Source organism: Heteronotia binoei, chromosome 3 (assembly GCF_032191835.1).
Source record: "Heteronotia binoei isolate CCM8104 ecotype False Entrance Well chromosome 3, APGP_CSIRO_Hbin_v1, whole genome shotgun sequence".
Classification (NCBI taxonomy): domain Eukaryota; kingdom Metazoa; phylum Chordata; class Lepidosauria; order Squamata; family Gekkonidae; genus Heteronotia; species Heteronotia binoei.
Window position 1 is genome coordinate 98,883,408 of NC_083225.1, and position 26,568 is coordinate 98,909,975.

The 26,568-nt window shown below is 43.0% G+C and overlaps 1 protein-coding gene across 1 annotated transcript; it reads left to right on the forward strand.

Annotated features, from left to right (window-relative positions):
• Positions 1–16,378: 16,378 nt before the first annotated feature.
• Positions 16,379–24,183, forward strand: CLDN14 (claudin 14). Its single transcript, XM_060235132.1, has 2 exons — positions 16,379–16,469; positions 23,038–24,183. The coding sequence occupies exon 2, from the start codon at positions 23,154–23,156 to the stop codon at positions 23,859–23,861; it is 708 nt and encodes a 235-aa protein (XP_060091115.1). The 5' UTR covers positions 16,379–16,469; positions 23,038–23,153; the 3' UTR covers positions 23,862–24,183.
• Positions 24,184–26,568: the final 2,385 nt, after the last annotated feature.

Here is a 26,568-nt window from a genome sequence, read left to right on the forward strand (position 1 = left end):
GGAAGTCCAGAGTCATCACCGGTGTTCCTCAGAACTGGGTTAGTGTGAGTTACGCTCACAGTATTGCATTGGTGGGCGGCCATTTTAGGGCCCCTTTCATTGTGAGGGAGGGTGGTGATAGAAAAGACAGTAGAGCGGCCATCTTAAGTCCCTTTCTTGCTGAGGAGAAGGTGGCCATCTTAGTGGGTATCTGTTGGAAGCCATTTTGTGGTGCTGTTCCTTCTGCTAAAATGGCAGGAGGTAAAGGTCAGGTAAGTCCAAGGGGAAGAAGCCAGTACCTCAGGCCTGCTAAGAGGCCACCACCCCCGTCATCCTCTTCTGATGAGGAAGGCGATGTAATGGTGGATGCTAATATCATTAGTAGACTGCGGGCTTTGGAGCAAGCGTCAGGTATCCCTTCTCCAGGGGGGTAGAAGGAGCTAGGCCCTCCAAGAAAGGTATGCAGGCTAATATACTTACCAGGCTGTCTATTCTTGAGGGCAGGTCTGATGGAGTGGTGCCTGGCAGGGATCTTTGCCCTGGTGGTCCTGACTTGGGTATGGTGGAGGCAACTGGAGCATTGGGAAGCGGTTTGCCATTGGTTCCTTCTGGATTTGGAGGTAGGTTTAGTGATAATTGGCAGGCTGGAGCAGGGCAAGTTTGGCCTTGGGGGCCATGGGGGCCAGCATTAGGGGTCGGGCAGGGTACTTCTGCTGCAAGTGCTGGGGTGCTGGCTTCTTTGGGAGTTGGTTCAGTTCTGAATTGGGTTTGGCCTAGCGGACAAGGTAATACCTGTGCTTATCCCGGCGCAGGGCATCCTGGTTTGGTAGGTTCCCTTATGGGCGCACCTTCCCCTTATGGAATGGTTCCTTTTACATCCTTGCTGTTTGGGGATGTTGCCTTGCCGTTAGGGGACCACTTGCTTCCCGCAACAAGGGAGAAAATCCTGAAAGGGGAGTATGTGGACATTTTTTCTCTGCTCTTTCGAGAGTTGGAGAAAAAAGATAAAGAGGAGCTGGATAAGAAGGAGAAGGAGAAATTGAAAAAACAGAAAGTGGACAGGACCTGAGCGAATTGGTTTGTATTTATGCCGGGGTTATCGCCTGGGCACAACCGTGGTGGGCAGCTGCCCTTTTAAAATATTTAGATATAATTTATAAGGCATACACGGCATTTAGTGGCCCTGCCTGGTTGCAATATGATCAGGAGTTTCGGATGAGGGCTGCTTTGTACCCGTCACTTCCATGGGACCATATTCATCAGCAGCTGTGGCTGCAGGTTATGTCCCCGGCTAGGCCTAATTTGAGTGATCGCTCTGATAGCGGTCACCTGGTAAATAGGTCAGCGGCATCATCTTTGGCATCATCCAGCTCTCCCCGCGGTTCAGAGGGGCAGGCGGTTCAACCCCGCTTGCTCTAATGGGAATTTGGCTCTTTGGGAGTGTGTAACAGGAAAGCTTGCCAGTTCAAGCACGAATGCACCATGTGTGGGGGGTCACACTCCTTTGATAGCTGCCCCAGAGCGAGGGGTTGAAAAAATGCAAAGAAGCCTGGTGGGTGGGGCGTGGATCCTATCCAACTAAGAAAGGGGCCCAGCCTGATAAGGGTGGGGCCCCTTGAGCGTTGGCTGTTGAGGTATCCTTGAAGGGCTGACAGTTTGTATTTGTTAGAAGGTTTTAAAGTTGGTTTTAGGATTGCTTTTCAGGGGCCTCGGGTCCCTTTTATGGCTGGGAACCTTAAGCTAAGAGTTTGGAACAAGTTGTTAGGGATAAGATAGCCAAGGAGTTGGCGGAGGGTAGGATCTTGGGTCCTTTCTCTCATCCTCCGGTGGGTAATCTTAGGGTTTCGCCGTTAGGTGTGGTGCCAAAAAAGGCACCTGGTGAATTTCGTTTGATTCACCATCTCTCCTTCTCCTTCTGTTAATGATGGGATTCCTGAGCATTTATGCTCAGTCAGGTATACTAGCTTCGACCAGGCGGTAGCCATGGTGAGACGCTGCGGGGTGGGCACAGAGTTGGCAAAATGCGATATTAAATCTGCATTTCGCCTTCTACCAGTTCATCCCGATGATTTCGAGCTTTTGGGGTTTTCTTTTGAAGGCCAATTTTACATGGATAGAGCATTGCCAATGGGCTGCTTTGTGTCATGTTCCGCTTTCGACTGCTTCAGCACATTTTTGGAATGGGCTGTGAAGGCGAAGGTAGGTTTACAGGATGCTGTTCATTATTTGGATGACTACCTTTTCGTGGGTCCCAAGGGGACGGGGCATTGTAGGCAGCTCCTGTCAGGTTTTACTGAGCTGGCGGCGGAGCTTGGGGTCCCTTTGGCCCCTGAAAAAACGGAAGGTCCGGTCCAAAACCTGACCTTTTTAGGGATCAAGATGGATACTGTTGCACAGCAGTCTAGGGTATCTTTTCAGAAGATAGTTGAATTGAAGGCTAGGATTTTTGCCTTTCTTCTTAAAAAGAAGGTTACCTTGCTGGAGTTACAACAGCTGGTGGGGCACCTCAACTTTGCGTGCAAAGTAGTTGCTCCAGGGAGGGCTTTTCATAGAAGGCTTTGTGATGCTATGGCAGGGTTACGCCTGCCTCAGCATAGAACTCGGGTTACCCGCAGCATGAGGGATGATTTGAGGGTTTGGCAGGAATTTTTAGAGTCCTTCAATGGAGTCTCTTTTTGGAGAGAGGACATGAGGCTCGACGCTGAGCTTCAAGTCATGTCTGATGCTGCTGGGTCTTTGGGTTTTGGAGTCTATTTCCACGGACACTGGTGCGCAGATAGTTGGCCTGACTCCTGGGTTAAGGTTGGTGTGAACCGAGATCTTACGTTTCTCGAGTTCTTTCCCATTTTAGTCGCGGTTTGGCTGTGGGGGGAGGATATGGCCAATCACACTGTTCATTTTTGGTGTGATAATATGGCGGTAGTCCACGTCATTAATTCCCTTTCATCCAAATCTCAGCGGGTGATGAGGTTGGTGAGGGCCTTCACTCTGCACTGTTAGAGGCTTAATATTTTGTTTTTAGCCAAACATGTTTCTGGGGTGAGTAACGGGGTAGCTGATGCTCTCTTTCGTAAACAGACGGAGAGGTTTCGTCAGCTGGCCCCAGATGCCAACAGAGAGGCGGTGCCAATGCCCCAGGAGCTATGGCTGATTGGAGAGCCGAGGCCTGCAGAGCGATAGGCCTAGCCATTGCGCCCAGCACCAGGAAGTCTTACGAATGGGCTGTGCGGCAGTTTGAAGACTTTAGGGCTAAGGTACGGTATCGCATTGTTTGGCCCCTCCCGGAGGAGCAGTTGCTCCACTACTGTGTTTCGCTTCAAGGTAAGGGATTGGCTGTGCGATCCATTCGGGGGCGCCTGTCAGCATTGGTTTTTTGCCAGTAAGGCGCTGGGTTATAGGGAGGATACAGCTGACTTTCAGCTTCGAAAGATGCTGGAGGAGTGGGAGAGAGGGCAGACCCAGAATGGACACGCGGAATCCTATGTCCCCGTCGATTCTGCGGGGTTTGAGAGGGGTTTGGGACGTGGTGTGTGCTTCTTCTTTTGAAGCATGTTTGTTTCATGCTGCATCCTTAGTGGCGCTTTATGGGGCATTGAGAGTCAGTGAACTGGTGGCACAGTCCAGAAATGATGTTTCTCGTAAGGCTCTATTATTGAGGGATCTGAGGCTATCTGAGGGTAAGGCGGTGATTACTGTCCGTCGCTCTAAGATGGATCAGTTGCAGAAAGGTGTTGTACTTGAGTTGGGTAGTTGCTCAGAGCTTGAGCTGTGTCTGGTTACTGCGTTGGCTGTTTATTTGGCAGTCCGGGGAGCTGATGAGGAGTTTTTTGTTTTGCCATCACAATGGTAGCCTGTTGACGAAAAATCAGCTTTGGGCGGTGACGTCACGGGCTTTCGGTAAACTGGGTTTGACGGGAGTGAGGTTTGGGACCCACTCCTTTAGGATTGGGGCAGCCTCAATGGCTGCCGCCATGGGGTATCCTTCCTCTTCTATTCAGCACTTGGGCCGTTGGCATTCATTGGCTTACAAGTCTTATGTTCGACCGTTTCTTAGGCCTTAGGTAGCTTGTTTATTGGTTGCTCCTGGTTATGTGCCTGTTTAACTGTTCTTTCTCTTTAGATGCTGTTGTTCCTGGCCAGAGGATCCGAGTTCTCGTCTGTGGCCATAGCCACGTGTTTTGGGCCGCTTACCAGGCGTGGAGAACTTCAGTCGGCTCTCAGCTGGGACTCAGCCAACATGTTTGTATTGAATGGCGGTGGCGCTGGGGCCTTCAGTGGCTGGGCCTGCTGCCTTTGTTATTTCAAGATAGTGCAGGTCCTCCTCCCCAGGTTTTAATTGTTCACCTGGGAGGCAATGATCTGGGACTTTTAAAGGGCAAGGCTTTAGTTTGGCAGGCCCTTGGTGACTTTCAGCACATTAGGGAGTGATGGCCTGGGACCATCATAATGTGGTCAGCCATGCTGCCTCACCGGGTTTGGCGTTGTGCTTGGGACTCTGCAGCTATTGAGAGGGCCCAGTATAAGGCTAACGAAGATTTAAAAGGTGTTAGAAGGGGGGTTGGGCCACTATTTGCCTCATCCAGACATTTCATCGAAATTTCCTGACCTCTACAGAGGGGATGGGGTGCATCTCTTGGAAAAGGGTAATATGCTTCTCCTGAGAGATTTGCGGCAAGGGTTGCGGGTGGCTTTGGGCTTCCCGGTGGACGCTAAGCCCTAAGTAGAGACTTGGCCTTAGTAGTGGCAGGTTCTGGGGGTTTAGGGCACTATGCGGCTAGGGGAGGACTGTGAAGCATCCCCCTTTTGAGGAATTACAGGTCTGGCATGATCAACCTTGGGGTTTGGAGAATGCAGACTGTCCTGGAGGCTCGGCTAGAGGGTGCCTTTCTGTCGAGACGTGCATCTGGGTTTGGGCCCTCTGGTGCGTGCTTCCCTGCTGGGCCTGCCAAGAGGGAGCTGAGTCACTCAGCTCCGGCTGGGGGGCTGGGTTTCTCATCCGCTAATGGCAGGGAAGCGGTCATGGTGACTCCTAGCCCTGGCCAGGCCGCTGGTTGGGTACCCTTGCCGTGGTTTATGTTGTTTAATAAAAGTGACCCAAGTTTATTCCAATACATTGTGTCTGACTCTTTATTCTGACCTCGGGGGGCAAACACAGTCAGTGCCAGAGATGGGTTATTGTCATTTTAAAAATGAGTTGGATTTTAAAAAATAGAAACTACAACTTTGGGGAGGACCTCTATTATTGTTCCCATGGTTTTCAGTGACTCTTTTCTACTTCTAGTGTGACCAAAGTATGATAGCCTCAGTTGAGTCATTTTAGCTTCTAGGAGATTTCAAGCTTGTGGTGATACAAAAATAAATGAATAGCATATTTTTATCGACTCAATTAAGGTTAGTGCCAGAGTCCTCATGTAAATTCTTGCACTGATCTAGTCTTGATTATTCAAAGGGGTTTCAGTTTGGTTAAAATTCATTTATTAGTTATTGGACAATTATTTACATAAAATATTATATCAGACTGTAACCAAATGATCAAAGTTCAAACTATTGAATAAAAACTATTGAATAAACAGTTACCTTCTTCTTTTTTTTGTCATGCAGTAACTTGGAGGAACTTGTACTTGTTTGCAGTACTGCTGTGAAACCAGCAACTGGTTTATAATTATTCTGAATTTCACGAAATTTTTTTTAATGGGATACCCATACTGACATGAAATGCCACTGACCCAGTGAAACCAAACAAATAAAAAAATTGAAAAACAAATTGATTGGGTCAATATGTGTTCAGGTCGAGAGAAAGAGATTGAATGTCTAGATGCTCTCAATGACTGTGCTATGGAGCAGATGGCAACAAAACCTACCAGGGGTGCGCGATCCTGGATTTGGTCCTAAGTAATGCCCAAGACTTGGTGAGAGATGTAAAAGTGATCGCACCGCATGGGAGCAGTGACCATAATGTTATTGATTTCACCATTTGTACAAATAGAGAGTTGCCCCAAAAGACCAGCACAACCACGTTTAACTTTAAAAGGGGTAAATTATCTGAGATGAGGAGGCATGTGAAGAGGAAACTGAAAGGAAAGGTAAATACAGTCAAAACCCTTGGGGAAGCTTGGAGACTATTTAAAACTACAATCCTAGAAGCGCAAATAAAATATATACCACAAGTTAGGAAAGGCACAAACAGGTATAAGAAAAGGGCTGCATGGTTAACGAACAAAGTAATGGAAGCTGTAAAAGGTAAGAAGGACTCCTTTAAGCAGTGGAAAGCTAGTCCAAGTGAAATTAATAAAAGGGAACACAGGCTGTGGCAAATCAAATGCAAGACTGTGATCAGACAGGCAAAAAGGGACTATGAGGAGCATATTGCAAAAAACATAAAGACCAACAATAAAAATTTCTTCAAATATATTAGAAGCAGGAAGCCAGCCAGGAAGGCAGTGGGGCCCTTGGATGACCAAGGGGTAAAAGGATTACTGAAGGAGGATAGGGAAATGGCTGAGAAGCTGAATGCATTTTTGCCTCCCTCTTCACTGTGGAAGATGAGAAGTGTTTGCCTGCTCCAGAACCACTTATTTTTGAAGGGGTGTTGAAAGACCTGAGTCAGATTGAGGTGACAAGAGAGGAGGTCCTACAACTGATAGACGAATTAAAAACTAATAAGTCACCAGGTCCAAGAGTTCTGAAAGAACTCAAAGTTGAACTTGTGGCTCTCCTGACAAAAATATGTAATCTTTCATTGAAATCTGCCTCCGTTCCTGAGGACTGAAAGGTAGCAAATGTCACCCCCATCTTTAAAAAGGGTTCCAAAGGAGATCCGGGAAATTACAGGCCAGTCAGTCTGACTTCAATACCGGGAAAGTTGGTAGAAACCATTATCAAGGACAGAATGAGTAGGCACATTGATGAACAGGAGTTATTGAGGAAGACTCAGCATGGGTTCTGTAAGGGAAGATCTTGCCTCACTAGCCTGTTACATTTCTTTGAACAAACATGTGGACAAAGGAGACCCAATAGATGTTGTTTACCTTGACTTCCAGAAAGCTTTTGATAAAATTCCTCATCAAAGGCTCCTTAGTAAGCTCGAGAGTCATGGAGTAAAAGGACAGGTCCTCTTGTGGAACAAAAACTGGCTAATTAATAGGAAGCAGAGAGTATAAATGGGCAGTCTTCGCAGTGGAGGACGGTAAGCAGTGGGGTGCTGCAGGGCTCAGTACTGGGTCCCATGCTCTTTAACTTGTTCATAAATGATTTGGAGTTGGGAGTGAGCAGTGAAGTGGCCAAGTTTGCAGATGACACTAAATTGTTCAGGGTGGTGAGAACCAGAGAGGATTGTGAGGCACTCCAAAGGGATCTGCTGAGGCTGGGTGAGTGGGCATCAACGTGGCAGATGAGGTTCAATGTGGCCAAGTGCAAAGTAATGCACATTGGGGTCAAAAATCCCAGCTACAAATACAAGTTGTTGGGGTGTGAACTGGCAGAGACTGACAAAGAGAGAGATCTTGGGGTCATGGTAGATAACTCACTGAAAATATCAAGACAGTGCACGATTGCAATAAGAAAGGCCAACGCCATGCTGGGAATTATTAGGAAGGGAATTGAAAACAAATCAGCCAGTATCATAATGTCTGGGTATAAATTGATGGTGCGGTCTCATTTGGAATACTGTGTACAATTCTGGTCACTGCACCTCAAAAAGTATATTATAGCATTGGAAAAAGTGCAGAAAAGGGCAACTAGAATGATTAAAGGTTTGGAACACTTTCCCTATGAAGAAAGGTTGAAACGCTTGGGGCTCTTTAGCTTGGAGAAACGTCGACTGCGGGGTGACATGATAGAGGTTTACAAGATTTTGCATGGGATGGAGAAAGTACAGAAAGAAGTACTTTTCTCCCTTTCTCACAATACAAGAACTCATGAGCATTCAATGAAATTGCCAAGCAGTCGGGTTAAAATGGATAAAAGGAAGTACTTCTTCTCCCAAAGGTTGATTAACATGTGGAATTCACTGCCACAGGAGGTGGCGGCTAGAAGCATCGCCAGCTTCAAGAGGGGGTTAGATAAAAATATGGAGCAGAGGTCCATCAGTGGCTATTAGCCACAGTGTGTGTGTTTGTGTGTGTGTGTGTATATATATATGATATTTTTAGCTACTGTGTGACACAGGATGTTGGAGTGGATGGGCCATTGGCCTGATCCAACATGGCTTCTCTTATGTCCAAAAGAGGAAGCAACTGAAGCAATGTCTGTATCTATTTTGAAATATGCAATGCATTCAACTTCATGTACAGTTAATTAAAATTCTGAAGAAATGCAAGCTGGTGCATCCAAAGCACGTATACTAGAAACAATACAAGATTCAGATGGCATGGGGCTGAAGGATGACAGTGAATCATCTTCTATAAACACTGACAATGAGGAAGAGAAAGGAAATGTAAGCAAGAGTCAACACCAAAGGAGAAAAATGATAATGGAGAAAACAGAGATGCCAATAAAGACAAAGACTTCGATGAAGAAGAGATGACAGATGATATTTTAATTTATTCTGATACTGCTGCTTGGCCAATACCAGTTCCAGAAGACTTAAGAGTTAATCTGGTTAAGAGGGAAAATGAACCTCTTCAGAATAAAGATGTTCCTTTCTCTGCAGTTCAACAAGGAGAAATGAGCAAAGGAGGCAGTAGACACCTAACAACTTCATGGTTTTATAAATCATTACCAAATGGCAAAAAAGTGTCGAGAACTTGGAAAGTTTATTCTAAATCTGAAATGCATTTGTTTTGTTTTTGCTGCAGACAGTTTGCAAATGATTATAGAAAAGTTGGAACATCCAGTTTTATAACTGGCTTACAGTCCTGGTGGAAAATCCTAAAGTCCCGACCCTGACCATGAGATATCTGAAACAACATCTCTCTTGCTTAGAAAAATGGAAGACCTTGGCCACAGGACTGAAACACCAAAAAAAAATGATAAAATCCATCAAGTGGAAATAGATCAAGAGAGGAAAATATGGAGACATTTTATATTGTCTTTTAGATGTAATTAAGTTTTTCACTAAATACAATTTTCCTTTACATTGTCACAGAGAGGATATGTCTTCAGGAAACAAAGGAAATTTTTTTGAGTTGATAGAATTACTCTCAAATTAAAAGGCTATTTTGAAGGAACAATTTTAAAAAAAATTAAACATGCTATTACTTCTGAAGGGAGATTGATTTCATACCTATCTCCAAAAATTCAAAATGAATTCATGTATTTTTTGGAAATAACATCAAAGAAAAAATAGTGGCAGATATTTTAAAAAAAGCAAAGTACATTGGAATTCTTTTTGATAGCACTCCCAGTGTTTCACACATTGATACATCCATATTGAAGATGGTAAAGCTGACATAAAGGAATCATTCTTGGACTTCTTTCTTATTTCTAGGGAAAATGCTGCTGAATTCACAGAAGAGCTCTTGAAACAATTGGATAGTGATGGACTTTTCCAGAAGACTGCTCAGGGTTATTCTTGCTCGGACACATGGCCCCACCTTTTGGCTTGGCTCTAGAGTAAGCACAAATGAATGCAATCCCCTGTAGAGGGGACACATACGTTGGTACTTACAGGACTTCCTGGTACCCCCTCCCCACAGGAGGTGTACTTTCAACGAAGTAGCTGGGGCTGAATTGACTGTTCTGCAGACAGGGTCAGCACCAGGGTTTCTGGTGCCCTAGGCCTCACCTCCACATTGGTTGGAACTTGCATGGGAATGCAGGCTCCAAGAAACACACATGCTGCTGTGTTGCTGCACTGCTCTTGCCTTTCTCAGTCTGTGCAGACCTGGAAAGGTGAGAGCAGATGGGGTGGCAGGTGCACTCCTCGGAGCCTGCATTTCCTTGCAAGGAAAGACAGGCTCCGAGGAGTGCATATGCTATCTCGCTGCTCTCACCTTTGTGGTTCTGTGACATGGGAAGGTGAGAGTGGCAGAGTGGGGTGGGTGCTCAGAGCCTGCCCTCCCTTGCAACAGAAGACCTCTATGGCAAGGGAAGGTAGGCTCCAAAGAGTGCACATGGGGGGAGGGGTGCCTGTGCTCACCCCTGTGGCCAGATAGTGCCCTAGGTGGCCACCTACCTGGTCTACTGGGATGTACTAGGCCTGCCTGCAGAGGCACAGATGCCTGAATTCCCTGAAAGTCTCTGCACTAGGCACCCACCTTTGGAGCAACCTCCCAGGTTAGGCTTAGCAGGGGACATCATTTGCAGCCACAGCTGTTGATGAATCTGGTCCCACGGCAGGGAGGATTCATGGCTGCCTCATCTTGAACTCTTCATCATACTGCAATCATGTACAAGTGGTGAAGTCCAAATATCGTTTGTAAATAAAATTCAAATACTGGAAAATTCAAATACTGGAAACACAGCCGGCAACTGCTGTGCCTGTGCCAAGACCCCTGCATAAATCAGGAAACCTGGGAGCCAACTAGGCTAAGTCCTTCCTGCCTTCCTACACTTCAGCTTTTCCTTTTCATCCAGGTCCTCTTTATCCTTCTTCTCCAGTTCCATGAAAAGGAGGATAAAGAAACTGACATATTCCCCTTTCAGTATTTTCTCTCTTGTGGCCTGCATGAGGTGATCACCAGGGCCAGTGCTAGGCTTTCTGGCGCCCAAGGCAAATCACCCACTAGCACCCCCCCCCCCCATTATTAAAAAATATAGAGAAAATGAAGAGTGCCAAACTTGAAACTTTTCACATTTTTAATTAACTGATTTTTAATTTAATTTTTTTTAAATGTGATAAGTTATTTTAAAAATTGTGGGAATAAGTGCTTGCCAGCTACGCCAGGAAGGAGGATGGCAGGATAGGATGAGGTGAGAGGCCAAGTTGCACACCAGGGAGAGGGGGGTGGCTTGGCTTTGTTGAGGGCAGTTTGGTGAGGAGAAAGGACAAGGTGACAGTGGTCAAGAGCCAGAGTCATCTTGCATCGGGGAGGGGGTGCCAGTGGTGCCCCCTAGGCCAGGTGGTGCCCTAGGTGACTGCCTACTTTGCCTACTCCCATGCACCGGCCCTGGTGATCACCCAGTGGCATAACTGAGTCTCCACAGGGCAAGGCCTTAAAGAGAACCAGTAAGGCTGCTCTCTGCAGCTTCTAGAGGTGTGTCTCCTAGGAAGTAGTGCAAAGCAATCTGGCCTTCATCCTGATTGCAGCTCAGCAATGCAAATAATTGAATTTATTCTGCCCTTTCCATTTTGCCAAGACATGTTCTTTTAGATAGTCTAAACATTGTATGTAGCTGAGCTGCTATTGGGGGCTTGAGGAGGGAGTATTGCAAACAATCCTGAGAGTCAAGGCATCTCATTGGTTCTGCTATTCAGGATCAGATCTACAGGGGGGGGGGGTGCAAAAGTAAAAAATGATGCCCCCTTATGGGCCCATTAAATAGAATGGACTCCATACCCAATTTGGCGCCCTCCTCCAGCAGCGCCCGGGGCAAGCGCCTCCTTTGCCCCCTCCTAGATCCGGCCCTGCCGCTGTTACACTGCCATATTTGTTTAGCATTTCAGTGCTCACATTAGAATCTTTAAAAAAAAGGTAGAGGAAGATTGTGTGAGAGCGGGGTGAAAAGGGGAGGGGAAAGAAAGCAGCATTGTAGGAAGCACTATGGGGCATTTCGCACAATTCTCCACAGCGATTCAGACGTGGAAGGAGGCTTTGAAAATGGAAGAAAGGCAGTTTTCATTAGCAATGGCTCAGGCATGCTTCCAGAATGGGATGCAACTGGGATCATATGAAATGGTAAATTAATTCTATTAGCAACCAGTTACTGAAACGGAATAAATAAGCTGTCTAAAAAGGGCCCTAGTTTGAACCTCAGTTACTTTTAAAAGACCAGACTGAAATAAAAACTAGTTACATTTATGTGGAAAAAAAGATTCTGGGGGCTGGTCTAAATATTTGGTTCTTCTGTATCTTTTAGTTGAATAAAATGCTACTCAAAATGTTTTGTTCCATACTCTAGTCTATAAAATAAATATATTCTTACCTTTACAGGTGGAACATTATTCATTACTTACATAAATCAGATCAACACCTCATCATTATTTAATGTGCAGAAAACTTTAAGCATTCTAATGACTTTTAAAATAGTTTGCTTCAAATCTTTATACAATTGTGGAAAAGGTATGGAAGTAAGAATTCCTCACATTTTCCCATCACTGTATATCCATATTAAGAAAAGATTAAAGATTACCTGCCACATTTTTTTGCTACTCTGAACATCTTTTCTACCCATTACATTTTCCACCCACCCATTGCACTACTCTTACACCAAGGAGTTCAGGGTGGCATCAATGGTTCTTCCTTCCTCCATTTTACCTTTCAAAAACTCTATAATGCAGGTTGAACTGAGTGAGAGTGACTGACCAAGGGTTGTTGATTCTGTATTAGTCTACTGTAGCAAAACAAAACAGAAGTTTAGTGGCACCTTAAAAACTAACAAATGCTTATTCTACTATGAGCATAAGTCATACCTCACGTCCTCAGATGCAATGAAAGAAAGAAAATAATTTTTATGAAGAAAAATAGAAGAGGAGGGGAACAAGGAGCAGCTAAGCAAAAAGAGGCCTTGTGTAAATCAAGTAGAGACTTGAATTAATGAATGGTTCACACATCATGGATGACGAGAGAAGTCAGAGGTTCAAGCTTTTGTCTTGTGCAGTGAAGATAAACAAAAGTGCCATCAACAAACTAATGAAGGAAGGGGTTAATTACTTTTCTGAAAGTAAAAGATTATAGCATGATACGTTTCTGATTATGAGTGAGGAAATCCAAGTTTCACGACCTGAGTTCGATCCCGGTGGAAGCTGTGTTCAGGTAGCTGGCTCCAAGTTGACTCAGCCTTCCATCCTTCCGAGGTTGGTAAAATGAGTACCCAGCTTGCTGGGGGAAAAGTGTAGATAACTGGGGAAAGAAATGGCAAACCACCCCATAAAAAGTCTGCCGTGAAAACATGAAAGCAACGTCACTCCAGAGTCGGAAATGACCTGTACTTGCACAGGGAATGTTGGTTATAATAAAAAGGTAAAGGTAGTCCCCTGTGCAAGCACCAGTCATTCCCGACTCTGGGGTGACATTGCTCTCCCAATGTTTTCATGGCAGACTTTTTTTTAATGGGGTGGTTTGCCATTGCCTTTCCCAGTCATTTACACTTTACCCCCAGCAAGCTGGGTACTCATTTTACCGACTTTGGAAGGATGAAAGGCTGAGACTGATTTCCCACTCACCTTTCCCGGTCTTGCTGCTCCTTTTCCCTGCGGGGCTGCTGGTGGATTTCACACAAGCTGCCTCGAGCTGAGCCAGTGAGTTGCCCTGCCCCTTTTCAAGTTTCCTCCACGACAGACAGAAACCGGTTTTCAGAGGATCCTGCCTGCTGTGGAGAGAACTTGAAGAGAGGCGGAGCAACTCGCTGGTCCGGAACAGTTTGTGTGAAATCCAGCAGCAGCCCCATGAAGAAGAGGCAAGTGAGAGCAATGTAAGTTTAGTGGGACTTCGGTCTGAGTCAACTTTGAGTCGGCTACTTGAACCCAGCTTCCACCGGGGATTGAACTCAAATTGTGAGCAGAGAGCTTGGACTGCAATACTGCAGCTTACCACTCTGCGCCATGGGGCTCCATTTTGGTTATAATAGCAAGTGTTATGTGAGGGTTTTTTGTCTCAAAATCCCCTGGTGAATTCCATGAGTGGAAATTTGAATCCAGGCCTCACCAGCTCAGCATTCTAATCACTACTCTATTCTTGCTCTTTTGCTGTTGCTGAGAATTTGTTGTCTGACTACTATCAAAGGACTGAGCCATAGGAGGAGAACTAGTGTCTCTAAGAAAAGACTGTTTATATTTTTAATGGCTGTGGTGTTCTCCCCCCTCAACTGGAGTTAATTTTTATGAGTTGTCTCCTGGTTTGTTCAAGGACTGATAATCATGCCATGTCTCAGCTGAATGGTTCGAACAGGTGTATAAATGTGTGTGAAAATCAGCAGTTTTTAGTGTGGAACAGGGAAAGAGAACTGTGTGATTGCTGAAAATGGAACATCCTAACATATAGAATTTTTCTATGTGAGAAGATATGGGATATAGAACAGCTGCCTTGTCAGAGTGCTTCTCTGTCTCCATTCTCCTATGATCTATCTATCTATCTATCTATCTATCTATCTATCTATCTATCTATCTATCTATCTATCTATCTATCTATCTATCTATCTATCTATCTATCTATCTATCTATCTATCTATCATCATCTATCATCTAATTTTAAAAATCTGAAATCCTTGGCAGGCAAATTTGGTGAATTACCAGTTCCATATCATTCTGCCTCATGATATGATTTTATTTTCACTTAACCAACTATGTCTTTTGGTGACTTAGGGAATTATTGCATTATTTATTTGTTGTATTTATAGATTGCCTTTCTAACTGAGATTCACACTGTAATTGGCCTGAAATAGATAACAGTCCATACAAAGGAATGTCTAGTACACACAGTGTAGGTCAATACACTCACTATAAAGAGGCTTTGAATGAGCAGTGGGCTAGAATAACCAAATTCTGATGAGCAAAGCATATAATGCATGATTCAGAATGAGGATATAATGAAGAAAAATGTCATTGCATCAATGAAGCAACAACAGCAAACTGATAATACATCCTTTACACAGTGGTATAATCCACGCAGTCCCCTTTCTCTTTATAAAGCACCTTCTGAAGTATACTGCTATAGTGTGTTCCAATTGTTTTTATAGAAAAGTTCTCCTGAACAACTCCAGTTTACATAGTTTGCAGAATGACAGGAACATGGGAGCCGTCCTGACCTCCTCAGACAGGCCGTGTCACAAGGTGGGGGTCACAGCAGGCAGTTGTTGATCTTGCCCATTTGCAAGGTGGCACCTGCAGAAGGTCCTGAACAAATGAGCAGGGTGTCATAGGAGAAAAAGTCCTGCTAAGGACCATACATGACATATTCACATAGTTGTGCACATTCACTCCTATTCTTCTTTGTGAGTCCATTTTCAGTAACCTTCTGCCAGAAAGTATACATGAAACAAACAAATCTCTGCTCCCAGACTGAGAACTGCTGAAAACTTGCACCTCCAGATGGGGACACATGTAGAACAGTGGAGTTTGGAACTTTCTGTCCAAAGCTGTTGGGAGATATTTTCTATCATGTGTGGTTTGGGCCTTACTTTGATGAGTGGAGTCCTTAAACTGTATAAAATTGAACATTGTGCAGTTTTGTAGTTCTTCACTTTGGCTGATTTTTTGTTGTAGTGGCTAAAGATACTTGAAATCAATATGGAAACGTTGTTGTTGTTAAAATGCAAAACTATCCAAGTCAAATCATCGCAATTAACCATACTTAATATATCGCATTTAATCATGACTAGTACACACAGAAGAAGAAGGATTGGGTCTTTTTATGGGACCAACCTAGAGACATTGCTGTCATTTTAAAGCCTAATGCTGGGCATTTAAAAACACTGTGAGGGTCCAATCCTGATCAGGTCCTCAGTGCCACTGGATAAGTCACTCTCATTTCCCCCTGCACCTTTTCAAGTGCCAAAGTGGCTGTACATGTTGTGTATTATTGTAATGATCAATGGCTGGACATTCTACATGACATTTCAAATTATAGTCTTCTTTATGATCCATAGTCAAAGAGTTCTCTGAGTATCAATTCCATGTCACCTGTGCACTCACTCCTTGATAACATGGCTTTATTGAGCTGTGTATTTTTTACTATGGTGTAGCAGAAACTCTGCCAGCCCTGTTAGCTATATGGCTGACTGCAAGGAAATGTACAGATGGCAATGCTTTTATAAGGTATTGATGTTCTTTGAGATACATGTGTTAGTGGCCAGTTATTTTGTCACTATTAAGCAGAGGGTGAAAAGCTATCCTTCAGTAGTTAAAATAAACCTTAACACCAGTAGCAACTGGCAGCACCTATAAGGAAGGGACTATGGAAAACATGACGTCAAACAAGTGAGGCCAATTAACACCAGTTTCCCAAATTAGAAAGATCTCAGTAGCTAGAATTCAAAAATAACAACTTAATGACTTCTAAAATAGATGCTGCAAAGCTGTTGAGTATCATGACCTCCATTAAACATGGAGCCTGCTTCCTGTGACTAATGGAGTAAATCGCATTTAGCTTTTATATTCTATTCTCTATGGGATTAGCAACAAAGCCTAAAACCTGACCTTGAAAGGCCTTTTCATAAAGAACCAAGATGCGGTCTAGAATTGTGCATCATACACAGTAGATATGGATATGATTTAATGTTTAATTAATTAACAAAGGTAATAACCAGGAGCATACCTAGATTGATGTGCCAAATCATTGTCAAGAGAAGAAACTGGAGCATGAGACAAGAAGCATGATCTGGCAGTTAGGACACTGGACCAGAATGCAAAAAGACACCTTCAAGCCATCCATGAATTTTCTATGTACTTTTGGGTAAGTCAGACAATTTCTCAAGGGTTATTTTCCCAACAATCAATGGAATAATACTTGTTTTAAATGGAAAATTATCCTATGTATGTAAGGAGTATGTGTATTTATTTATTCGAGTCCATATGCTTTAGAATGCCTAGCAACATGGGTCTTACACAGCACATAGTTGGAAATGGAACAGAAGATGTGACCCAAAGACATCCCAATTCAAAATTTGAAATAAATATAAAGACTAGCTGTAAAGGGCACACTTAAATCAGTATAAGACACACATTGATTTCAATGGAAGCTAAGGAAGGATAAGTGTGAACTAGATTATGGCCATCATGATCAAATAATGTGTAAATGTGTCTCCTAAGAGATATAGTAAAACCAAAACTTAGGTGATAGAACTAGAATGCTCATTGGAATTCTAAAATTCTGTGGGAATCACTACCTAAATATATAAATCAACATACATATATGTGTGGATTATCATTTTATTATGACATAAATTAATGATGTACAGAAAACAGTATCACCAGCTGTGCAATTTCATTGTACAAGTACAGGCACCTTAATAGCCAGTGTTTAATATTGTATACACTTTCATTTTGCTCACTTATAGAACATACCTTGAGTTGTATTGGATTATGACTTAAAAATGTAATGCATAACAACAGCTATGAAACGTAACTGTACTTGATACAGTGTAATAAATCAATAAGCCAATCTAAAACTCTTTTGATTTAAACTTTAGGCAACCTTGGTTCAAGTCTCAACTGGATCTTGAAATTATTAGATGATTTAGGGTAAGATAACATGAGTGATTTGGGTTTTTCTTGTTTTATAGAACATAATCTGGAAAACCAAGACAATTTTTATCTCTTCTGTATAGTCAATCTAAACATCCTAGGATAATATAAGTAATAAATTATTTTAAATTATCCCTCGGCATTTTCTTTTAATTCCTGTATTTTTAAATTATATAATCAATGACAGTTATCAGCTTCTTTCACTTTGTCTGAAACTTCCTTAATATCTTCCTCACACTTTCCAAACTCTTTTTCCAATAACTAAGTCTTCTTCCAGCCTATCTGTTTCCCCGTAATTCTTTAATTTCTTCAACCACTTTTCCAGTTGTGTTCAGATTTCTGGAAGAAAAATTAATCCAGATGTTATTATTTTGCCAGTTTGGTTGCCACTAGGAATATGAATGGCATGGCACTGTTCTGCTTGGTTGGCTATTTGTTTTTGGAATAGAATCCACAAGATTGCAGTGATTGTTTCTAATAACTCAACATGACTCACTTTTTAGAAACACTGGCTGTTTCTTATCATGTTCTATAACCCTTTAGTCAGTTTTCTCATGCCTCAGACTGTTTCTCCTCCGATTAGTTATTTATCCCACTTCATTGTGCTTGGGTTTATCTTTGTCTCATGAGAGGTTAGAACCTTTGACACCTCTCATCTGTTATGAGTAACAACAGGGTTTTGTTTGTAAAAAACGCCAAGCAGGAACTCATTTGCATATTAGGACACACCCCCTGGTGGCACCATTTTTGCACAGGGCTTGCCAGAGCTTTTTTGGGTAGAAAAAGCCTAGCAGGAACTCATTTGTATATTAGGTCACACACCCCTGACACCAAGCCAGCCAGAACTGTGTTTCTGTGCATTCCTGCTCAAAAAAAGCCCTGGGTAACAATTCACTGTATCCACACAGAGAATCACAACTGATTTAAGACACCAGGCCTCTTTTTTGCCTCCATCTCCTCCCCTTTTCCTCTTCCCCTTCTGTAACTTTCCTGATAAATATGAGGGAAATTTTTTTTTCATTGTATGTGAGGAAGTGAGCTCTGCCTCATGAAAGCTCATGGTAGAAATAGAATATATGTTATTAGTGTTTAAGATACTACTGGACTTCTGGTTTTATATAATTTTTGACCTTGTAGATCATTTATTGTTTGTGAGACGTGAATGAGCAATCCACAGCCCTGTAAATGCTATTGCCACTGTTTCACAAAGGCAGCCAATCACATGTTTCACCAGGGGTGCAGTTAGACGCACCATTAGTGGTGACACAGCTCCGTCTCACTGACGGATTAAATGTGTTCATTCAGACATCCACATCTGGCAATCAAGCATCATCCAGGGTCATCCCGGCTTGCTGCGCCTCAATGCCACATTAATTTGACAGCGCAGAAAGTCCGGCCCTTTTTCAAAAAAGCAGCACAAGATCGGCTTTTTCCTGTTTGGACAGCTCACGCATGATACTGCCCCTTGGAATGTTTACTGCCCCTCCCACCTTTTTTTTTTTTAAAGCCCCAGCAGACATGCGCATTGCCAGATCATCCGGGAATCTGAGGTGACGCTTCTGCTTCTCCAATCAACACAGGATCGGAGGGGGGAAAACGTTATCCCACTATTCAAAACAAGAAAAAAAAATCTTTTTTTCAATGTGGAGGATTTCCAGATATCATTGTCACTGCCGATTTCTAGGAAAGTAATTCCTGGCAGTTCCCTGGTTTGAATTGGCAGCGTTAATTCCAGAAACTCCCCCCCCTTCCCCCTGCCTCTGAAGCAATGTTTGATTTCCCACCTCCAAACAGTTGGGCGCATGTTCAATGGAACCCCCCCCCCCCCAGAAATCACCATCTGATTACGCATGCACCAAGAAAAGAGTGTGATAGTATTGGATGTCTGATAGCTCAACAACAGAATGAGTCACATTCTTGGATGCTCATCTGAACGGCCCTGCATCGAATCAATATTCAGCGGTTCAAATTTGAGCACTACACACCCACTTTTAATGTGACATGTGACCGCACCCCAGGCCTGTATGTTCCACCAGGCCTACAGCTGAGGACAGCAACCATTCCTTTCTTGGCTTCAATATGGCCTTCACCATGTCCAATTCATGACCTGCCCTTGGGAGGCACCATAATTTTATGTAAGGCATCAATAATGAGATTATGTACATTGCACTGTACTGTTCTATTGTTTTAACTATTATTTGTTTTGTATTTTAACCCTTGTATTCTAATGATGCTGTACACCACCCTGAACCCTCCAAGGGAGGGTGGTTTATAAATTCAATTTATGATGATGACAATGATGTAGTGATGTCCACCAGCTACATAGGGGTATACAATAATGTATGGAGAGGATCTAAAATAGTGTTTAGAGGGGCCGTGGCTGAGTATGCAAAGAATTTCAAGGATACAACCAATTTTAAAACATTGTTTAATAAAACTGTCAGATATCTTCGTGCTCATGCAGAGAATACTGCTTGAATATTTTTGAACTGATGTGGTTTGCAAACATAACATACAGAAAAACTAGAAAATGTTGTTCAGTCCCCAGTTCAGTCCCTGGATTCTCCCATGTATAGATCTCCATGTTTGCTGTGACTGCAGCAAATATGTTTAACAGGAGAGCATACAGTGTTAGACAGCAGAGGTCATTTATGAGACAAGTAATCTGTCCACCTGCCTTGAACAGCTGATGCAGTTTTCTAGCTATATTCCTGGAGTAGGTGGAATCAGTTATACCCAGGTCATGGAATGTTAGTAATTAAATGATATTTGTGTGTAGAGGAGAACCTACATGCACTAAATAACTTTGATAACACAAGAAAATATGAAGCTGCCTTATACTGAACCAGACCCTTGGTCCATCAAAGTCAATATTAGATAGATAGATAGATAGATAGATAGATAGATAGATAGATAGATAGATAGATAGATAGATAGATAGATAGATAGATAGATAATTTTATTTATATCCCGCCCTCCCCGCCGGAGCAGGCTCAGGGCGGCTAACAACATCATGAGAATATTGTCTTCTCAGACTGGCAGCGGCTCTCCAGGGTCTCAAGCTGAGGTTTTTCACACCTATTTGCCTGGACCCTTTTTTGGAGATGCCAGGGATTGAACCTGGGACCTTCTGCTTCCCAAGCAGATGCTCTACCACTGAGCCACCATCCCTCCCCTAAACACAGATAAATAATACTTCATTTAAAAGCTTGCAGACCATTGAATTGACAGCTGAAAAACTGGCTTGCTACTTATGACTGATATACAGAACATGAGCCAAACTAGCAGCTATTTCACCATCCATAGACAATACTAGGCCTCATTTTGGGTGGGAGCTCACAGGAGCGGAGCTCCAAAATCTCTAAATTTTATTGTGCTCTTTCTTACTCCCCCCCCCCCAAAAAAATATCTTGCTTCTGGGCTCCATTGTTCAAACCTCCTGTGAGAATTTTACTGAACTCTAAGATTTGACAAACTTTCTAATATTTTCCCCCACAAAAAATGGGAAAATAACCAAAACATATAAAGCAGACAGATGGAAATCTTCAACATGTCACTGTGGCCACATAAGAGAAAATAATCCTAGAAGTATGATGGCGGTAAGGTTTTATTATGACAATTATAATTCAAGAAGCATTTTAAGGTAGATGCTGAGCAGATATAATTCCAGCTCAACCCCAGTGATGTCAGGGGTGTGTGGCATATGCAAATGAATTATGTTAATGAGTTATGCTAATGAGCTCTGGCACCTCCTTTTCTACAAAATGACCCCTGGAAAATACTGATCTACTGTTCTTACAGCATAAGGCAGATTTGTATGTTCATATGAGTGGAAAACAAGGCTTCACTCATTGGAATGAGACAATGAATTAATTAAATGAAATTAATTAAATTGTTAAGGGTTGCAAATACAGTAGAAGACAGAAACAGGATACAGAATGATCTTGACAGGCTGGAAAACTGGGCTAAAACCAATAAAATGAATTTTAATGGGGATAAATGTAAAGTTCTGCATTTAGGTAGAAAAATCCAATGCATGGCTATAGGATGGGGGAGACTTGTTTTAGCAGTAGTATGTGCGAAAAGGATCTTGGGGTCTTAGTGGACTATACGCTGAACATGAGTCAACGGTGTGATGTGGTGGCTAAAAAGGCAAATACAATTTTGGGATGTATCAACAGAAGTATAGTGTCCAGATCACGTGAAGTGATGATATCGCTTTACTCTGCTCTGGTAAGACTTCACCTGGAGTATTGTGTTCAGTTTTGGGCACCACATTTTAAGAAGAATATAGACAAGCTGGAATGGGTCCAGAGGAGGACAATGAAGATGGTGAGAAGTCTGGAGACCAAGTCCTATGAAGAAAGGTAGAAGGAGCTGGGCATGTTTAGCCTGGAACAGAGGCAACTGAGAAGTGATATGATCACCATCTTCAAGTACTTGAAAGGCTGTCATATGGAGGATGGTGTGGAATTGTTTTCTGCGGCCCCAGAAGGTAGGACCAGAACCAATGGGTTGAAATTAAATCAAAACAGTTTCCAGCTCAACATTAGGAAGAACTTCCTGACTGTTAGAGCAGTTCCTCAGTGGAACAGACTTCCTCAGGAGGTGGTGGGCTCTCCTTCCTTGGAGGTTTTTAAACAGAGGCTAGATGGCCATCTGACAGCAATGAGGATCCTGTAAATTTAGGGGAAGGTATTTGTGAGTTTCCTGCATTGTGCAGGGGGTTGGACTAGATGACCCTTGAGGTCCCTTCCAACTCTATGATTCTATGAAATTATGATAAGCAGGAACGTGTTGTGACTATTCAGTAGATGTTGAATAGAGTTCTTTACATGCATAAGTATTTCTAGGTTGAGGCTAAATTGTTTCCTGTTTTCCTTGGCTTTTATTTATGTTTGACTCAATTGTTACTTTCAGAAGGCTTAACCTTAAAGGTTCTTGACCACACCAACAGGTGCACATACACACAGAACTATTCCAGGCACTTGGCAAAGTAACCATTACTAGAGATTACTACAACTAAGATTTACACAGGTGGAAGGGTCTCCATTTCCTCCATGGGGTTTCAGCTTGAATTTATTATAGGATGTTTTCTATAACTCTGAAGGTTCCACCCCTCAGAAACTGCAAGATGCACATCTGGGTTCACATGCTGTCATCTAGATTAAAGCTATAACCTGAGTCTCCACAGGGCCTAATGAAAATCATTCCCCCTTCAAGTTCCTTTATTAAAACAACACCACCTCAAGAAATATTGGCAAGTGGGAAAGGCAGCTTTAATCCACTAGTTCTTTTCTAGAGGGTTTTTTTTTTTTTTACATAGGTCTGGTTGCTTTTCAGTTTCAACAAACACGGCATCATTGTTTTTATAATCCCACTATGACCTTTTGGAAATGTTTTCATCATGCCAAGTAGCTTTCAGGCACCCACTTCATAAATCTTTTCTGTTTCATGAGTTAACACTTGTGAATATTCTAATCTTTTCTGTTTTTTTTAAAAGGAAGTATTTTATAAAGCCTGCTAGGAATAATTTAAAAAGTGGGTTTGAAATACTTTTTCTGTATCATAATTCTTTATCCTTCATTTTGGAATAAAAAAAGCTCTTGTAAATAACAAGGAGCAATTGCTTTCCCACCGTTTTCACAGGGTGCATTAAAGAGGGTTAAATATGCTAATAATCACACTAACTGCTTCTGGAATGCACTTTACTGGTCACTGGAGTAATACACTTAGATAATATTTAACTTCTTGTTCCACAATTACTTCTTTATTAGGCATCCAGAAGGTGTCAAGGCAAACCTGCCATATATCTCCCAGAAGAAGGTGTGTTTCCAGAAGAAGCCACTGCAAAGATACTGTATTAAACAGAATAAGCAAGACAAACATTAACATGGCTGGAATGGCTGTTCAGTTACTGGGCTTCTTTCTAAGTCTTCTTGGTCTGGCTGGAACAATAACTGCTACTATTTTACCTCACTGGTGGAAAACAGCACATGTGGGAACCAACATCATCACAGCTGTGGCATACATGAAGGGTCTCTGGATGGAATGTGTTTGGCACAGCACTGGGATCTACCAGTGCCAGCTCCATCGTTCTCCACTTGCCTTGCCTCATGATCTCCAAGCAGCTCGTGCCCTGATGGTGATTTCCTGTGTTCTTTCAATCTTGGCATCTGTGGTCTCAGCCATTGGCATGAAGTGCACCCGATGTGCCAAAGGGTCGTCTGCCAAAAATGTAATCGCCATCTTGGGTGGAATCCTTTTCGTACTGGCTGGGCTAACTTGTCTGATCCCTATTTCTTGGTCAACCAGTGATGTGGTGACTGATTTCTACAACCCAATGCTGCCCAATGGGATGAAGTATGAAATTGGGCAAGCCCTTTACATAGGCTTTGTGTCTGCTTCATTGAATATAATTGGTGGAGTTATCCTGTGTGCTTCCTGCCAACGTACTAGGAGCAACATAGTATACCACCCACACTCAAGAAATGCAAGGGCAGCTCCCTCCTATCAACCACCAACAGTTTTAAAGGCAAACCATGCTTCATCACTAACATCTGCTTCCTGCAGTGGTTACAGGTTAAATGACTATGTGTGATTTACTGGATTTCGCTTGTATGTTGCTGCTGTATTTATAATGAATGTACATGTGATAAATAACAAAAAAGGCTACAGAAGTCTTTATTCGTACAATGTTTACCACAGTTTTACTTTTAATGTAAAGAACATTTGTTATTTTGAAAAAGTTGTTTTGAAACTAGAAATTTTAAAAATGTATTAGTATTCCAGAAGACGCAGTCTTCTGCATATATGGAATTAAAGTGGGGGTATAAAAATTAACTTATGCTGTGTATACTTTGTTTACCTTTTTAAACATTTAAACATGTCCATACACATATAAATAATAAACATAAAGCACACAGTTTTAATCTTATCCTATAATGAACACTGCTATGATAATAGATCACTAGCCACATTTTGCACAAATATCCTCTTCCATAGGTTTGAGAGTAAATTTCAGATACAAATGAATTTCTCATTTCTGCCCACTTTTCTAAACTGTACTAATAATAATGTTTACATTTCCTGTGGTAATTTGTTTTTGCAGAAACAAATCTGATTTATTTGTAATAATGGTCTTATTCTAAAAACTGAGGTTTCTGGTTGGTGCCAGTTGGTATAAAGGTTTTAGTACAAAGGAGCACTTGGTACTCAGATATGGTGTTGAGACACTAACCGGCTCAGCAGTAATCTTCTTCTCCCTGCTGTGGCACAGACAGAAGTATTACACATCTCATCTCTTGTGCTTTACCATTCTCAGGCAAGGGGCTATAAACTCCTACATATAGAGCTGACCTGAAAATGTCACTTACAAGTTTTGTGAAAATCATATAATGCTTTTGATATGCAGTAATATTTCCTTTAACACTGGTGTCATGTTCCTAGAAACTGAGCAGTAAGTGAAAGAGCACTATTGATAAGGAAAGGAAAGGTCCCCTGTGCTAGCACCAGTCGTTTCCGACTTTGGGGTGACGTTGCTTTCACGTTTTCATGGCAGACTTTTTATGGGGTGGTTTGTCATTGCTTTCCCCAGTCTTTTACACTTTCCCCCCAGCAAGCTGGGTACTCATTTTACCGACCTCAGAAGGATGGAAGGCTGAGTCAACCTTGGGCCGAGTACCTGAATCCAGCTTCCGCCGGAATCGAACTCAAGTCGTGAGCAGAGAGTTCAAACCACAGTACTGCAGTACTGCTGCTTTACCACTCTGCACCATGGGGCAACAGATATTGATAACTATTGATAACACTGGTTCTAATGCAGATGTGCTCACACCACTCTTTTGTATGAGTGACATATGAGGCAGCAGCTGGCAACCACCATTTGAATCTCCGGCAGCCTGCCCTCCTCTTGTCAGTCCCTCGATGTTGCTTGGTGTGTGAGCGGCGTGATCGTGCTCTCGATTAGCGCTGGGGATTAGGACTCGTGCAAGGTCGTTTGCCTGCATCAGGCCGTGTCTGTGGGCTGGCATCAGAGGCCTCTTCTCAAGACAGCGTCAGTTGAGGAGAGTGCGGTGCTGGATTGTAGTTTGTTGTTTTTATATATATATATATATATATATATATATATATATATATATATATATATATATATATATATATATATATATATATATATTGTAGGGAACGTCGGGGGTTGCTCGCTTAGTGCGGCGGGGTTTTAGGCCATGGGTTTTGGCGGCCATTTTGCAGGCTGTTGTAGTCTTTGCACAGGCGGCCATCTTAGGGGTTTGAGTTTTGGTGGCCATTTTAGGGGCTGTGTGTTGGTCCCCCTTTTGTTAGGCAATTTATTATTTAGAAGATGTCGGGTCGTAAAGGTGCAGGAAAGTCCAAGGGCAAACAGCCTGCGCGTAAGGCTCCTAAGCCTATGCAAAAGCGCCCTCCGCCTCCTTCATCTTCGGATGAGGAAGGAGAGGACGAGGTGAACACTGCCATCCTTCAAAGGCTGCGGGTCCTTGAGCAGGCATCCGGACTTCCTCCGGTGCAAGTTTTGAAAAAGGGGCAGGTGTCAAAAAGGGCTCTTCAGGCTGGCATTCTAACCAGACTATTTTAGAAGGCAGGTCTGCGGTTAGTGCCATCAGAGGTGCCGGGGGTCCGGGGGTTCTGGATGCGGGAGGAGGCCCTTCTTTTGGAGTCGTGGGGGCAGGCACGGCCTTGGTGCCTGCTGGACTACCAGGTAAGTCAGGCGACACTTCTGTAGCATACACTGGTCTGTCATGGCCGTGGGGGGCAGTGGAACCTACTGCTCCTAATGGTTTGGGCGTTGCTTCAGCGGGTGTAGGTACTTCTACTCTGGGGTCACAGGCTGGCTGGACGTGGCTGCACGGGCAGTTTGGCACATATGGTAGTTGGACTGAGGTAGGACAACAGGGGGTAGCGCCTTCATTGCCTGGTAGTTGGGGATTCCCCTCTCCTTACGGGGCGGTCCCTTTTACCTCCATACCCTTTGGGGAGGTCGCTTTATCTTTAGGTGACCATTTGTTGCTGGCCACAAGGGAGAAGATCTTTAAGGGGGAATATGTAGATATTTTCTCCCTTTTGTTCAAGGAATTAGAAAAGAAAGATAAGGAGGATCTTGATGATAAGAAAAATGAGAAGTTGAAAAAGAGGAAGGTGGATTGGACCTGGGCTAATTGGCTGCCCGGATTTTTTGTGTATGCTGGAGGGATAGCGCATGCTCAGCCCTGGTGGGTTGCAGTGCTGATCCAGTATATGGATATTATATACAAAGGGTACATGATGTTTAG

Bases quoted from the DNA above. Each gene is read 5' to 3' on its own strand.
- CLDN14 (XM_060235132.1), top strand. From the start codon at position 23,154: ATGGCTGGAATGGCTGTTCAGTTACTGGGCTTCTTTCTAAGTCTTCTT.